At 54.9% G+C, this 15,984-nt stretch overlaps 1 protein-coding gene across 1 annotated transcript in view; it reads right to left on the bottom strand.

Moving 5' to 3' along the window:
- SEC14L5 (SEC14 like lipid binding 5) overlaps positions 1 to 15,593 on the bottom strand; it is a 39,871-nt gene extending 24,278 nt beyond the window's left edge. The window contains exons 1-3 of the mRNA XM_023616362.2: positions 15,309 to 15,593; positions 14,480 to 14,590; positions 19 to 168 (exon numbers count right to left, since the gene is read on the bottom strand). Of these exons, the coding sequence (XP_023472130.2) occupies positions 19 to 168; positions 14,480 to 14,542 (213 nt within the window). The 5' untranslated portion in view covers positions 14,543 to 14,590; positions 15,309 to 15,593. The remainder of the gene's footprint in view (positions 1 to 18; positions 169 to 14,479; positions 14,591 to 15,308) is intronic.
- Positions 15,594 to 15,984: the final 391 nt, after the last annotated feature.

The raw sequence follows: 15,984 nt of genomic DNA on the forward strand, positions 1-15,984 counted from the left end.
CCCCCCCCAGGCGCCCACCTTGCGCAGCAGCCGCGGGGCCTCCACGCGCAGCCGGCAGCTCCGCTCCACCACGTGCACCGCGCCGTCGGCGCTGCGGGCCTCGCGCAGCACCTGGCTGCCCAGCAGCACCGGGATCTCCGGGCAGGTGGGGAAGCGCCTCTCGTAGGCCTGGGGGCAGAGCGCCAGTGAGCCTGGCCGAGGGCCCCCCCCCCAACCCAGCCCAGCACGACCCCCGGCCCGCCCCGCCCTAGCCGGGCTGTTGTCTCCTCGTGGGCCGCGTGGAGCGCGCAGACAGGCATTGGGGCGCGGACAGCACGGTGACCAGACGCCCATCACTTCTACACCTGCTGTAAGCAGGCGGACGTGCAGAAGTGCGTGAGCGAGGACTGGGAAAATCACAAATTCGAGTTGTCACCCTCAGAAGGAAGAGTGGGGCATTTTAAAACAAGGCATCTTTCAGGGGGAAAAAATTTTAACAAAATCCAACACTCCTTCCTGATAAAAACACTCAACAATCTAGGAATAGAAGGGCGCTCTTCCAGCCTGATAAAGGGCGTCTACAAAAACCCACAGCTAGCATCACACCCAGCGGTGACACTGCGAACGCTTGGTCCCGAGGGTCGGGAACGAGGCAGGGCTGTCTGCCCGGGCCCCTCCATCCGGGCAGGGCGGTTAGGCAGGAAAAGGAGGAAAAGGCATCCAGATGGGAGGACGGGAGGATGGGAGGCTGTGCCCGGGGCCGGCCGAGCCGGGGTCTGGGCCGCCGGGGGCAGTGCCAGCATCCGTGGCTGACGCTGTTCCAGCGAGGTCGGCCCCCAGTGCCTGTCACGGCCCACGTGCCGGAATCAGGATCAAACCGAGCTCCGAAAATAGCGCGGGCATCTGAGGACACACGCCTCCCCCCGCCCCCCGGCACCGAGAGGAGAGGCGGCACCCACGCCGCTCGGAGGGCAGGGGTGGGGGAGGGGGCGAGGAGGACATGGAAATGTGCCGGGCGCCCTGGATGTCACCCCAGGCCCCGCAAGGCCAGCCCAGCGCGTCCTCAGCCAGGGTCAGGAGGACAGGGCGGCCTCCTGCCATATGTCGAGGCTGGTTGCTTTGTACAAACACACCAGTGTTATAATAAGGAGCCCTTGTCCTCCAGGGGAGAGTGCACGGTGGGACTCCCAAGTCTCTGCTACTTTCTCACTGGGTGACCTTGGGCAAGTTCCTTGCCCTCTCTGAGCTTTCGTTTCCTCATCTGTAAAATGGGGTGGCGGTGAGGATGTCGCCAGATTGTGTCGCAGAGCAGTTAGCATGCACCAAGCCTTGACTCTGCTCCTCCATTTAATCTTCTGAATGGCATCCTCATTTCACAAATAAGGAAACTGGAGCCCAGAGAGGCTAAGTGACTTACTCAAGGTCACACAGCACAAAATGGTGAGCCTGGATTTGAATCCCAGGCCGGCCCAGCCCCCGCTCCCTCAGGAACCCCTTGCTCAGCAGCCAGGCTTGTTCTCCTGAGCAGCTCGGAAACCAGAGCCAGGCATTGCCCTCTGGGGCTGTGTGGTCACAATTTCTCCTTTCTCCACCCTCAGCCCTTCCACTCCTGCCAGGCAGTGGCCACACCTTGTTCTGCACACTCCTTACTGTGGCCCCCCCAGGCCCTGGGTGGTCTGTCCCAGCAGCTCCCTCCCAGCCAGCCTCCTGCCCTCTGCTCCAGCAAGGCCAGCCTTGCTGTTTCTAGAACACTCTGTCAGGGGTTGAGCTGTGTCCCCCCACCCCCAACAAAATTCATCTGCGGAAGTCCCAACCTCCAGTCCCTCTGTGTGTGACCTTATTTGTAAAGAGGGTCGCTGCAGATGTAATTAACGAAGATGAAGTCACCCTAGAGTTGTGGGGCCCCGGATGCAATATGACTGGCGTTTGACCCCAGACATGCACACGGGGAGAAGGCCATGTGAAGGTGGAGGCACAGATCGGGGTGAGTCCTCTACAAGCCAAGGGACACCAAGGATTACGGGCGACGCCAGAAGAGGCGTGGAATGGATTCTCGCCAACAGCCCTGCAAAGGAACCAACTCTGCCGACACCTCGATCTCAGACTTCTAGCCTCCAGAATTGTGAGATAAAAAAATTCCTGCTGTTTAAGCCAGTTTGTGGTACTTGGTTAGGTCAGTCACAGGAAACACCCACCAATCTTGTTCCTGCCCCAGGGCCTTTGCACCTGCTGTTCCTTCTACTTGGAACACTAATCGGTTCACTTGACAGTGAAGGGGGAGGGAGGCCTGAGTTCCTGGGGTTTCCCACAGGGGTAGGAGACCCGGATCCAGGCTGAGGGGACACAAATCTTCAGGGACTCATCATCCGTGCTGGTGCCTCTTCCCGGGACATCCTCCCCTCCTTCTCCCCTGCAAGGCTGCCTCCTCCCACCTGCTCTGTCCTTTTAGCCTGCTCATTTTCCTGGTGGTACTTAATGCACCTTTTAACCATGTACTTGCTTGCATGCGACGTGCGGAAGGCCTGGGCTGCGAAGGACGACTGCGTGCCTTCCCGCAGCACTGACCTTGTTCCTGCATCCATCTCAGTTCTTGGGCCCTCACCCACTAGGGCCTGAGAGAAATGCAAACAAGCAAAGAAAGAAAGAATCTAAATTGGCCAAAGGGCCAAATAGCACCAAGAAAGGTGTCCAGGGAGGAGGATGACAGGCTCAGCGCACGATGCCAGCCAACGGCAGTGGCTTCACCGGGCCGACTTCCTGCCATAACAAACCTCCTGTTAGAGGAGCCCCGTCTGGAGCCCCCAGATAAGGCGGGGGGGGGGGCTGGTCAGCAGCAGGCGGGCGCTTGGGCACGACTTCCCCTGACTGTGAAGGGAGCCACTGCCTTCCTCGGGCAGCCTGCGGCTGCTCCAGCCATGGAGCCACCCCAGGCATCGGGGTGCGCCTGGAGCTCAGGTTCCATCTGGAAGGCAAGGACCCCAAATTAAGGCGTGCAGCCCAGGGCCAGCTCTCCAGTGTCCAAGGGCTGCCGGTGGAGAGTCCCTGGGGTGGTGAGGTCTATCGTCGGACACTGTTGTCACTGACGTTCACGGAGCACTGACTTGTCACATCGCCCTTGTGAGAGGCATAAACTGAGAGGAAGCAAGTAGTGTATTTGGGGTCTCAAGAATTGCAATTCGGGGAGCCGAGATTCAGGCAGAAACCCAAAATGTGTCCCGCTAGGGAGTAAAAGTCAGGGGCTTTTCGAGGCAAAGGAGAGAGTTTGCATTACGAAGAGCTTTAACTGGAGTTGGAGGCAGAGGGTTAGTCTTGGCCAAACATTGACTGACTGTCGATTCCGTCTTCAGAAAGTCCACCGTCCTCCGTCTTTGTGATGGTGTCCGTTCTCCTGCTGACTTCTCAAACAATTACTTGTGAAACAATTCCCGTTTGGGTCCAGTCCAAAGGTTCAGGAGAGCAAAGCAGCTGAAAGGGAGTGCCGGTTCCGTTTAAAATGGCTCCACTATCGTCAATCTTGACGCCCTGAGGAGATGGCAGCTAGATTTCCCCATTTTACAGATGAGCAAGCTGAGGCTCGGGAAGGCATTACAAGGCCAGGGGGTGGGGGGTTGGAGTGCAGGCCCGTCAGACCCAGGCCCCAGCCCTGAAGTACCCGGTCCTGCCTCTCAGGGAACTTTGGCTTCATCACAAGTGTCGGCGTTTGGAAATGCTGAGTCACGAGGACCTAAAACCCATGAATCAGGGGCCCCTTTGCCTCTGGCAGGTCACAGGGTTTTACGGGACCAAACAGTTCCAGGGCCCTCCCTGTGGGCGCCTGTCCCCACAGTTCAGGCCTGAGCTGCTCCCCCTTGAACTGACACGTGGTTAGGCCCCCTCAGGGATGCAAGGTAGCAGAAGGATTTGGTTACAGCCCTTCTGCCAGGTGGCGGGAGAGGGACACCCCAGCCCTTCAGCTCAGAAAGGGAGCTGATCCCAGGCCCAGAACCCACGCATGCAGGGATGCGGCTGGGGCAGGCAGGGGCCAATGGGAACAGCCCCGGAATGCCTCCCATGGGTCCCCATCCTGCAAAATGCCACGCTGACACTTCACACGTGGACACGGGAGGCTGGATGCCTAGCCAGACGTGCCCACCTCCAGGCCGGGCACCCTGAGCACAGCACGTCCCTTGTCCCTTCAGCTCATCTGTAAGTGGAGTCATCGCAGAGCTTGCCCACAAGCGCTCGGTTCTGTGTCCCTCCTTCGTGCGTCACAGTTGCTGAAGTGGGAAGTCCTCGGTCCCCTGGCACCCGGCTTGTCACCTCTGAATCCCTCGGTGCTTTGCAAAAGGCCCAGCACATAGTCCACACGCAACAGACATTTGCATGACGAACAAGCGAATGAGCGCCGAGCTAGCCGCTCAGGGTGTGGACTCCGGGCCTGGGTTCAAATCTCTGCTCGGCCTCCTACCAGCTGCCTGACCTTGACATCATCAGGCTCTCGGCTCCTTCATTCATTCATTTGCTAAGAGGAGAATAAGAAAAGTGGCGACGTTGCTGAATGGCGGGGCGAATAAAGGAGCAGGGTTTTTGGAAAGTGCTTAGAACAGTGCCTGGCACACGGTTTGTTCTCCATCAGCATTTGTTAAGTAAATTTAAATTTTAAAAAAGAGTGAGATTCTATAAAGTACAGAAAAGCTATTTCTGCTACTCACTTGACAGCTGCTCCCTCCCGCCCGCCCTCCCTCCTTCCTTCCTGCTCTTCCTCCTGCAAATTCAGAGGGAGCTGCTCACCCAAAACCTCCCAGCGCAACTATGCCAAGACTATCCAGACCTCACCAACGGACCCCGGCCCAGGGCCTCGCCCTCCTTCTCCACGTGCAGGCCGGATTTGGGGCGCTGCCCGCCATGCGACCACTGCACGAGGCGCACTCCTCCCCTCCCACAGTCCTCAGGAGCCTTCCGTGACGACCCCCCTCTCTCCCTGCCAGCCTGGGAGACCCCAGGACAGACAGGCATCAATCCTTTTTTAATTGAGGTATAATTCTCACACCATAAAATGCATCCTTTTAAACTGCACAATTCAGTGGCTTTTAGTACATTCACAAAGTTGTGCAACTATCAACACTAATTCCAGAACATTTCATCACCCCAAAAAGAGACCCCACACCCAGGGTCAGCCTGGTGGCAGAGTGGTTAAGTTCACACACTCTGCTTTGGCGGCCTGGGGTTCGTGGGTTCGGATCCTGGGCATGGACCTACACACTGCTCATCAAGCCATGCTGTGGCAGGGTCCCTCATGGAAGAACTAGAAGGACTTACAAGTAGGATGTACAACTGTGTACTGGGGCTTTGGGGAGAAAAAAAAAAAAAGAGGAAGATTGGCAACAGATGTTAGCTTGGGACCAATCTTCCTCACCAAAAAAAAAAAAAAAAAGGAACCCTCAGACCCATTAGCAGTCACTTCTCATCCCCCCGATCCCAGCCCTAGGCAACCGCTAATCTACTTTCTATCTCTATGGATTTGCTTTTTCTGGGCATTTCGTGTAATTGGAATCAGGCAACATGTGGCCTTTTGTGTCTGGCTTCTTGCCCTGAGCATGATGTTTTCGAGGTTCATCCTTGCTGCAGCAGGTGCCAGCGCTTCGTCCCTTTTCATGGCTGAATAATATTCCACTCTGTGGATCTCCCAACTCTTGGCTGAGTTGCTCGACCAGAGCCTGGTGAATGAGCCATCCGCCAGCCGATGGCAGCAGTGTCATCCCAGCTGATGAAGGGAAGCGGGCACGGTTGAACCAGGGGGAGGTTGTTCTGGAGCCTTTCGAAATGACTGCTGTATACAATCTTAAAAACAGCTATACCCAGATGGCCCTGTCGCTGAAAACCTGCTGCTATTCTAGTCAAAGCCAGCTCGGGAGACAGGAAAGATGGAGACGGGGGCAGCTGGACACGGCGAGGGGGCAAGGCTGGGTGTGGTGGACAAAGCAGAGAAAAAACCTAGGGTTTAGATGCTATCTCTGCCATTTGGGAGCTGGGCGACCTCAACTTAACTTCCCTGAGACCCAGTTTCCTCAGAAAGAAAGAGGATGAGGAGGAGGATGGTACCCACCTCCTAAGGACTGCTATAAAGACAAAAGGGAGGTAATACGTGTAAGGCACTAGCACAGTGCCAGACACCGCACAGTCGATGTTTTTTAATGAACAAGAGTAAACCAACAGGGATCTGAAGCGATATTTGCACATCACAGCAGCATTATTCACAACAGCCAAAAAGGGGAAACAACCCAAGTGTCCACTGACTGAGGAAAGGATGAACAAAATGTGATCTATCCATACAGTGGAATATTATTCAGCCATAAAAAAGGAATGAAGTACTGAAACACGCTACAGCATGGATGAACCTCAAACACATGATGCTTGGTGAAAGAGGCCAGACATGAAAGGACAAATGCTGTCTGATTCCACTGATATGAGGTCCCTGGAGGAGTCAGACGTGTAGAGACAGAAAGTAGAATGGTGGTCACCAGGGCTGGGGGAGGGGGAACAGGGAGGTAGCGTTTAAGAAGCACAGAGTTTCAGTTCGGGAGGATGAAAAAGTTCTGGAGAGGATGGTGGTGATGGCTGCACAACAATGTGTGTGTACTTAATGCCACTGAACTGGACACTTAAAAATGGCTAAAACGGAGGGCCAGACCGGTGGCGTAGTGGTTGCATTCGCGCCCTCCACTTCAGCAGCCTGGGGTTCGCAGGTTCAGGACCCAGGTCGTGGACCCAGCACCACTCGTCAAGCCACACTGTGGCAGCATCCCACATAAAATGGAGGAAGATGGGCACAGACGTTAGCTCAGGGCCAATCTTCCTCACAAAAAAAAAAGACAAGAAATGGTTAAAATGGGAAATTTCGTGTTATATATATTTTGCCACAATTTAAAAAAAAGAGAGTGAGTCATCTCCTGAGCGGTTCATGGTCCTATCAGAGGCATCGATCATGATTTGTAATAGGATGTCGAGTCTGTGTTTATTTGTTTCCAGTCAGCGCCTCCATCACTGCTTTCTTCGCCAGTGGACTCCCCAGTGCCCTCGCACAACACCTGGGACTCCGTAGACATCAGCCAATATTTGCCCAAGGGAGAGAGGGAGGGAGGGAGGGAGGAGGCGGGAAGGAGGGGGCGGATGCTGGGGAAAGACGGCAGGAAGCTGGAGCCCTCGTCACATACACACCTGCAAGAGCAGGTCGCTGCACAGATCCCCCGTCTCAGCGTGCGTGGACCTCTGTCTACACCCGCTGGTGACCATGGCAGGTGCACAGCCCAGAGAGGGGCCCAGGCCTGCATCTGGCTCTCCCTGCCCCGCCCTGGAGAGCTGGGTGCTGGCAGGTGCTCAGTGCTCAGGTGAAGGAAGGCCCTTGCGGCTCCCTCTGTGGTCACAGTGCGGGGGCAGCCGGGGCTATTGGCCAACGAACTGCCCTGAACAGGGTGCAGAGGCACCGTTTGGCCGTTTTTCACAGTTTCCTGCCCTGAGGCTGCAGCAGGGGCACAGTTAGTGGGGTCTAGGTATTATTTTTTTCTGCTTCTGTCGCCTTATTGCACGCCAGGACTCGGACAGCCCTTTGCCCCAGCGGGGACCACGTGTCCTCCACCTGAGCTCACACCTCCAGAAAGCCCGGCCTCTCCAGCACTGGGGGAGCGTGCAGCCCGGCTGCCCGGCCTGGCGACTGTACAAAAACCTCCCGTGGATTCTCCCCCGGGCGTGGGGAGCAGGGCAGGGGGTGCCCTCCTCTGAACAGGCTCCATGCCCACGGACTCCCAGGATCAGCTGGTGCCCCTGCTGGCTCAGGGAGAGACGTGGAGGCAGCAAGTCCAGCCCAGTATGTCTTGACATTTAGCGGCATGTCAGGATCTTGAAGGGAGGGAAATGCTATCTTAGATTTTCCAAGTGTTCCAGGAATGCACGCGCCTCGGCTCCTTTGTTTTCCTCATGCTCTCCAGGCCTCCGGGATGAAAACCTCCTTCCAACCCACTTAAATAGCAAATCTCATCATGTCACTCTCCTGCTTCCAACCGTCGCAAGCTCCCAAGGTCCTTGAAGAGACAACTGACCCTGCGTGTCTCTTTTTAACTCTCACTGGGGCCCAAGTGAGCCACATTCATTTCTGTAGAGAGACAAGTTCTGCCCCGGGGCCTTTGCACATGCTGTGCCTTCCTCCCCTCGGCAAGGCTCTGCTTGGCTGGCTTAAAAGACCCTCGGCTGGTGACCAATGGGTTCTTCTCTGTGTTCCTACAATGCCCTGTTCTTCCCCTAGTACAAATCATTCTACATGACACTGGCCGGGCTTCTCTCTCTCTCTCTCTCTGTCTCTGTCTCTCTCACACACACATCACACATCACACACCCCCCCCACACTGCCAGCTCTATGAGGGCAGAAAGGGACCATGTCAGGAGAACCAAGTCAAGACAGAACCAGAACAAGACAGACACGGCCCCCACCTTCCAGAAGCTTACTTTCATGAAAAACACCCATATAAACAAGGAAGCAAGACAACGAACAGAATAAGGATGTGTTTCGAAAAGTGCTAGGAATCAACGCACACCCAGCCGAGTGCCTGGCACCCAGAGGACACTCAATACGTATTTGCCAAACGCATACACGCTCGCGGACACGAATGAATGCACGCGTGAACGGACGAACAAGGGCCCACAGCTTCCTTCAGGGCCTCTGGAACCAGAAGATAGCTTTGCTGGGCAGCGGACTACCTCCATTCTCCCGGCCCAAATCGGAGCGTCAGGGCCCTGTAAGCAATCCAGGGTGGAAACTGTCGCTTCCCTTAATCTTTTAGCAGCAGGATCAGATGACGGGCCCCAGGGAACTCATTTAACTCATTTAAATAAGGCCCCTGCTGCTTTGTCAAAACTACATCCATGACAACAATTCCACCTGGATGTGCCCGTGGCCTGGGCTGCAAGGATTTGCCTTCAGAGGCCGCTCCTTATGAATAACCCATTTGCTAAGTTACAAGCTGTTTATCAATCCAAAAGGCCAGGTCTTTAAATATTTTAACACTTCGTTGCTGGACAAGGGCCCTCCCCTCCGTAACCCTGGCTCCGCACGAAAATCCTATTGCTGAGGAAATTCAACTCCGCACCATCTGCCTTTGTTAGGTTTGCAGAATCTGAGCTGACCTGAAGCCCCAGGCCCTTAGAGCCCCACAGGGCCTCCTGGGCAGTGGCCGGACAGGAGGCGGCCACTGGTGCACAGATGTCTACTGATCATCGGAGCCAGAATCCAGAATGCCTGGCTGCCAGCTCGGGCTGTGGGGTCAGATTCCCTGAGATCGAATCTCTGCCATTGACTGAGAATGCCGTTTACTGAGTATTAGGGGCTAAATTATGTCCGCCCCCGAAAAAGGAATGCTGGAGTGCCAACTCCAGGTACCTCAGAATATGACCTTATTTGGAAATAGGGTCTTTACCGAGGTAACCAAGTTCAAATGAGGTCATTAGGGTGACCTTATAATTCCACTATGACTGGCGTCCTTATAAGAGAGGAAGTTTGGGCGCAGAGGCACACGCACACGGAGTAAGCCGTGTGAAGGCTGGAGTGATGCTGCCACGAGCCAAGGAGCCACCAAAAGCCAGGAGAGAGGCCCGGAACACATCCTCACCTGGCACCTCCAGCGAGAGCACGGCACTGCCAGCACCTTGATCTGGACTTCCGGCCTCTAGAACTGAGGCCACAACCTTTTGTTGTTCTAAGCCACCAGCTGGGGTACTTTGTTATGCAGCACTGACAAATACACTGACTAACGGACAGTCTCCTCCATCTGTCTAAGCCTGTTTCCCCTTCTACTACAGCTAAGGCTGCTGTATTGGTACCCGCCTCTGAGCTGGCCTAGGGGCTGTGCACCCACTGCTCAGGGAACACACCCAGGCCCTGCTGGCATGTCTGTCCTCCGAGAGGCCAGGGTCCGTGCGTTTTGGCTGTGCTCCCCTTTGCAGGGTCCTGACAGGGTGCAGGCATTCTGGACGCAGTCCTGATGGTAACCGCCCTGGTGGGACCACTGACTCGGTCCAGATGCCACCCCCATAACTTCAGGTCCTCAGCTCTGAGAAGCAGCAAAGCTCGTGGTGGGGAATGTAAATTCTGGAGCCGGGGGGCTGGCCCAGTGACGCAGCAGTTAGGTGCGCATGTTCCACCTTGGTGGCCCAGGGTTCACCAGTTCGGATCCTGGGTGCAGACATGGCACCACTTCTCAAGCTATGCTGTGGCAGGTATCCCACATATAAAGTAGAGGAAAATGGGCACGGATGTCAGCTCAGGGCCAGTCTTCCTCAGCAAAAAGAGGAGGATTGGCAGCAGATGTTAGCTCAGGGCTGATCTTCCTCAAAAAAAAATAAATAAATTCTGGAGCCAAACTGCCTTGCAAAATTCACTTAACGTATTCCAATGAAGTCCCCACCTGTCGTGTGTTCGCTTTGCAGCCTTGGGTAATCCATTTATTCTCTCTGTGTCTCAGTCTCGTTGTCTGCAGAACAGAGCACCCACAGACCTATCTCAGGGGCTGGTTAAAGGAGCCCATGAGTTAATCTTTGAATGCGCTCAGAACAGTGCCTGGGACCTAGTCTGTTCTGTGTACTGTTTGTTACAGAAAATTTAAACAAGAATCTGCTTAAACTCGTCCAATAACCATTACCATTCAGAGCAGGAATTTCTTTGGAAGGAATATATCCATACAAAGACTGTGCATAAATGTTCATGGCGGTGTTATTCATCATAGCCCAGAAATGGAAACAGTCCATCAACCGATGGATGGATGAGCAAATGTGGTCCATCCATAGAGGGGAATATTATTCAGCCATGAAAAAGAATGCAGCACTGACACACGCTACAACCGGGATGAAACTTGAAAGCACGATGCTCAGTGAGAGAAGCCAGTCAGAGAAGGCCACATATTGTATGAGTCCATTTATATGGAATGTACAAAATAGGCAAATCCATAGTGACAGAAAGTAGACTAATAGTTGCTTGGGGTGGGGAGAGGTTGGAGATATTCGGGGATGGTGACTAAGCGGTGCAGAGTTTCCCTTTGGGGTGATAAGAACGTTCCAGAATTGACGGTGGTGATGGTTACACAGCTCTATGAATACACTGAAACCCACTGACTGTGCCTTTAAGTGGGTGAATTTTATGGTATGTGAGTGATAGCTGAATAAAGCTGTTCAAACAATAAATAATGATAATAAGCTTAAGTAACATTTCACAAGCATTAAACAATGTGCCAGGCCTGTCCGGGTGCCCATGTCCCTTCATTTAATCCTCGCTTCAGCTCTCTGAGGAGCAGGGGCCTTTGTCATCTCCATTTTCCGGATGTGGACCTGAGAGTGGCTGTCAGGACTCATGGGACCACAAGCCGCAGTTCAAGTCCCAGTCTTTGTGTTCCACACACAGGGATCTCCACAAAGACCTCCTGACCTTCTGAGACCCCACAGTGACAGGGACCAAGGACCCGCTCCAACCTTGGATGCGCAGCGGGCTCCTCCATTATCTTAACTGCTTTCCCCTGTTTACCAAGATAATACAAGCTGATTGTCCTGAACCAAATAACAGAGAATGTTCTCAAGAATTAGAAAGCAAAGTCCACCTGGAACGCCGCCCTCAGGAACAGAATTCCCGTCCAGGGATTTGGCCCAAGGAGAGAGACGCCCATTCACTGGATTACAGTAGTTAAATCTTTGAAATGAAAGAGAAAAATGATTTTTAAAGGTTTTTCGAACCTGGGTCTAGAAAGGTTGCCTCTGTGATATTTTATGAGCAATTCCACGGGCCCAATTCCGGTCATCCGTATCATCGCTGGTGCACTTCTGAAGGAGCAAGGGACGCTTTGATTCCCAAGTGGGCTTTGTTAAACAGGAAACCGAGAAGGCCAGCTCGTCCGGGCACTCGGACGCAGTGAAAAGAGCTGAACGCACCCAACACTTCCCTGGCATCTGACCCGAACTGAGGACAAGTGTCCGGCTGAGAAACAAAGACGGACAGTAAGCGCAGAAAACCCCTTTTGTGCCCACACAGCGTGCGAGTTCTGTTGAGTTATGCAGGCTACTGGGGACAATGGTGTTTTGTAAACAGTCGGCAAAGTGGCTTTGTCAGCGGCATGGCTGCGGTTGGGGGGCCCTCTCACCGACAAAGATTGTATGGAAGATAAGACGACATGGTTGCGGCTGTCCCTTTGAAAACTACGAGTAACTCACATTAGCTCAGACACATCAGCTCATTTACAGAGCAAATATCAGAAAACCTCTGCTTCCTCCTGTACCCACAGCGTGTACACATCGACGCCCAGAGACTGAGAGCAGCCCGGGGGGCAAGCGCATCCTTCTGCCTTCACTGAGGGAACTCGATGCTTACAAAACACGCTGAACATATTCCAGTGAAGGCCATGCGAGTGCGTTACTAGTCCTTTTAATAAAGTCTTCAGTGCCACCTCAGCGGGCATGCTTTATCGCAAAGTGCAATGATGGCAAATATTTTGAGACTCCTAAACATGCTAAATTAAGTTTGCATTTATCAAGTTCATGCAGTACTGAAACATTATTCGTTTTCCATTCTATACTTATTGGTCTCAGCTTCATGGCAGAGAATCGGGTGCCTGGATTGTTCCAGAAGATTGGGGACAATGCCTCTCTTCTACTGAGTGAATGAATGAATGAATGAGTCCCAGGGTCTTAGAATACGTGAGCTCCCTGGAGCCTTAGACGGAAGACGAGTCTTTATACTCAGCTACTTAGTCTGGATGGAGCCCTGTGCTGGGCACCCGCCCCCACCACCCCCACAAACTGGCATCACCTTTATCCTCGTGACAACCATCTCCATCTCACAAAAGAAACCGAGGCTCAGATGCATTCAGTGGCTTTCCCAGGACACACAGCCAGAGCAGGCGGGGCAGCGGCAGGGACCAGTGCTTCTGACCGCTTGTCCCCAAGTCTCTTCATCATCCCTGGTGTCCTACCCACTCTACAAATGAAGGAAAGTCGCACAGCCGCAGGCAGCGACAACACTAACAACAGTAACAATAATAGTAACGGCATTTGGTCTGTGCCAGACCCTGCGCTGGGAGCTTCACACGCATTGATTAGTTTAATCCACAGCACGATGCCCAGATTTGGAAACCATGGAATCCTCATTTTAGAGATGGGGAGTGAAGGCTCAGAGAGGGTAAGTAACTTGCTTAAGTTCACCCAGCTAGTCACTATGACCCCGGGCCTGTCCCTGCCTCTTTCCTGACCTGGAACCATCTACCCATAACAGCACACGGATGGACGGCTCCAGGGAGGCTTTTAAATCCTCTATGGGACTATAAACACATATGCAGGTGGATTCATAGAATAAGATCAGGCAGGACACACACACGCGCAGAGGCACAACTGATACGCAAGTCCTCGGATCAAAGACTGGAATCGAGCAGCCAGGGGTGGGCTGGGAGGGACGGGGGTGGATGCCTGCCCGTGTTCCTTGCACTTCCAGTACAATCATTTATAATACCATGTGGTGTAATAACAGGGGCAGGTACATTTAGTGAGCACCTACTGTGTGCCAGGCACTGAGCCAGAGGCAGCAGGCGTTACCTCATTTCCCCCTCCCCACACCTCCAGGGCATTGCCCCTATTTTACCAGGAAGGGTGGCTCCAACAGGCAGAGGGGACGGCGCCAAGAAGGAAAGCCATGTCCACCGGCTCCAGCACCCACCCCATGGAACAAAGACCACTGATCCAGGAGCCCAAGAGCCTGGGAGCCAATTCTAGGACCCCAGCTGACTGGCTGCCCGACTTGAGTATGAAAATGACGGCTCCCAGACCCTTCCTGCCCCCTCCCCACCCCCACATGCTCCTCCTGGTCTCAGCTTCCTTGAAGAGAAAGGGAGGCAGTGTGTGGCAGGAGGAGGACCCTGGGGGGCACTGTAGTTAAATCCCAGCTCTGGAGTCCCCCTCGCGTGGCTCTGAGCCTCGGCTCCACCTCTTGCTAGCCACAGAACCTGGGGCCAATCCCTTGACCATCCCAGCTTCAGTTTAGCAGAGGTAAAATGAGAACAATGCCAGCTGTTAGGAATTAAATGAAACCACGGATGTGAAGACAGTACCGTACACCCTCAGTGAATGGCTGTGTCATCACCATCATTGTTATATTTACTATTATTATTATCATTACACAAAAATGACAGCAGTGGCTTGGCCCCTGATATCCTTGTTTCCTGTCAGAGAAGGCTGAGGTGAGAGAACATGTAAGCTTCAACAAGGAAAAAGAAAGACCTTGTGTTTTGGTCAGTGGGCAAGGATTCCAGAAGTTGGGTGGATGGTGGGCTGGCCAGGTAGAGAGTCACTGGTTAGCAGCTGGACTCCCCAGGTCAGTGAAGGAGCTCAAAAATTCCTTCTGATCTGGGGGGTCTCCGGGGCTCCCTCTCATTCCCATCACAGCTGACCTCCTATGTCCCTCCAACCTCCATACGGGGGCCGGAGAACCAGGGTCACTCACCGCCATGACTAGCTCGAACGGGTACTTGTAGATGCGGATGGGAGACTGGTACTTCTGCACCATGTTCTCGCAGGAGCGCCAACTGAAGCCAGGCAGGAGTGAGCACGGGGCCTGGGTGACAGGGGACTGGTGAGGCAGCCGCTCCCTCCACATGAAGCAAGAACCCTGCCCACTGCTCCCCATGCAAGGGGCAGGCCCAGCCCCTCTGGCCTTGCCCACACATCTCCCCAGCCCTCAAAGCCGGGGGGGGGGGGCAATATGATCCCCAAATTACTCCTGGCCAGGCCCCAAACACCTCCACTGTCCATTACCCACAGCCTCAGACCACACTCCCCCTCCAAGAGCAATCAGCACCCCCAAACTTTCCTCGGTCCCCACCTCTTCAAATTGAGAACCCCAGAAGCACCCCTCACCGCCACTCACATGGAAACACACACATTCGCAGTTCTTACACTCCCACAATTCACCACCCACGCACCCGCACAGCTCGCACAGACATCCTGATGCTGTAAGTGCCCCCAAGTATCATTGCACCTGCCCTCCCATTTTCCTCCAAAACACCCTGACATACACACATGATCTTTACCAAATTTCACACCCACTGTCTCTTTCACACACACACGCACTCATATGCACGACTCTCCTCCCACACGGGACTACTTTTGCACGCTCTTGAAATTTTGCACACACACAAAGCTCCCCGGAGCACGCACCTCTCCAACTCCACGCACCTAGAGAATTCCCCCGGTGCGCACAGACGTCCACACACATGCACACACACAGGCACCAACACGGGCGTGCACACACCGGTCCCCGCAGCCCTGCTCACCTTCGCCCTCGGAGTCTCCGGGGATGCGGAGCTGAGCTCTTTGGGGCCCCCGCGGTCACCTGTCCCAGAGCGCAGTGCGGGGGCCGAGGCCCGACCGCGGCCGCGGAGCCGGGGGAGTCGGGCCCTGCGCACCCTGGAGACGGGCCGGCCAGGGAGACGACTGCGGGGCTGGAGAGAGACCTGCCGGGAGGGAGCGCTCCGGGACCCAGGACAGCGGAGATCCCGGCCTGGCCCCGCCCCCAGCCTGGCCACGCCCACGCCGCCCTGCCGTGGCCACGCCCAGATTTCCCCGCCTCCTGAGGGGCTCCGCCCCAACCGTAGCCCCTCCCTTTAGTTTACATGCCCTCCGTTTGACCACGCCCCCAGCACGGCTCTTCCTCCAGATTGGCCACGCCTCATGTAGGCCCCGCCCACATAGTGGTCCCGCCCCCTAAGGCACCCAGCCTATGGAGTGGCCCAGCCCCAGACAGACTCCGCCCCAAGGCTCCACCCCCAGTCTAGCTCCGCCCCCAGGAGGACCCTTGCCCCGCCCAGCCCCGCCCAGCCCCGCCCCTCCTGGGAAGGTTTAGCTTTGGCTTCTCCCCTAACTCGGATCAACTCGCTCCTCCCGGGCTCCGAGCCCCGCCCCTCCCACGGGCCCCGCCCCAGGGCCCTCATGGCCCTGCCTTAACCCCGC

Source organism: Equus caballus, chromosome 13 (assembly GCF_041296265.1).
Source record: "Equus caballus isolate H_3958 breed thoroughbred chromosome 13, TB-T2T, whole genome shotgun sequence".
Lineage (NCBI taxonomy): Eukaryota > Metazoa > Chordata > Mammalia > Perissodactyla > Equidae > Equus > Equus caballus.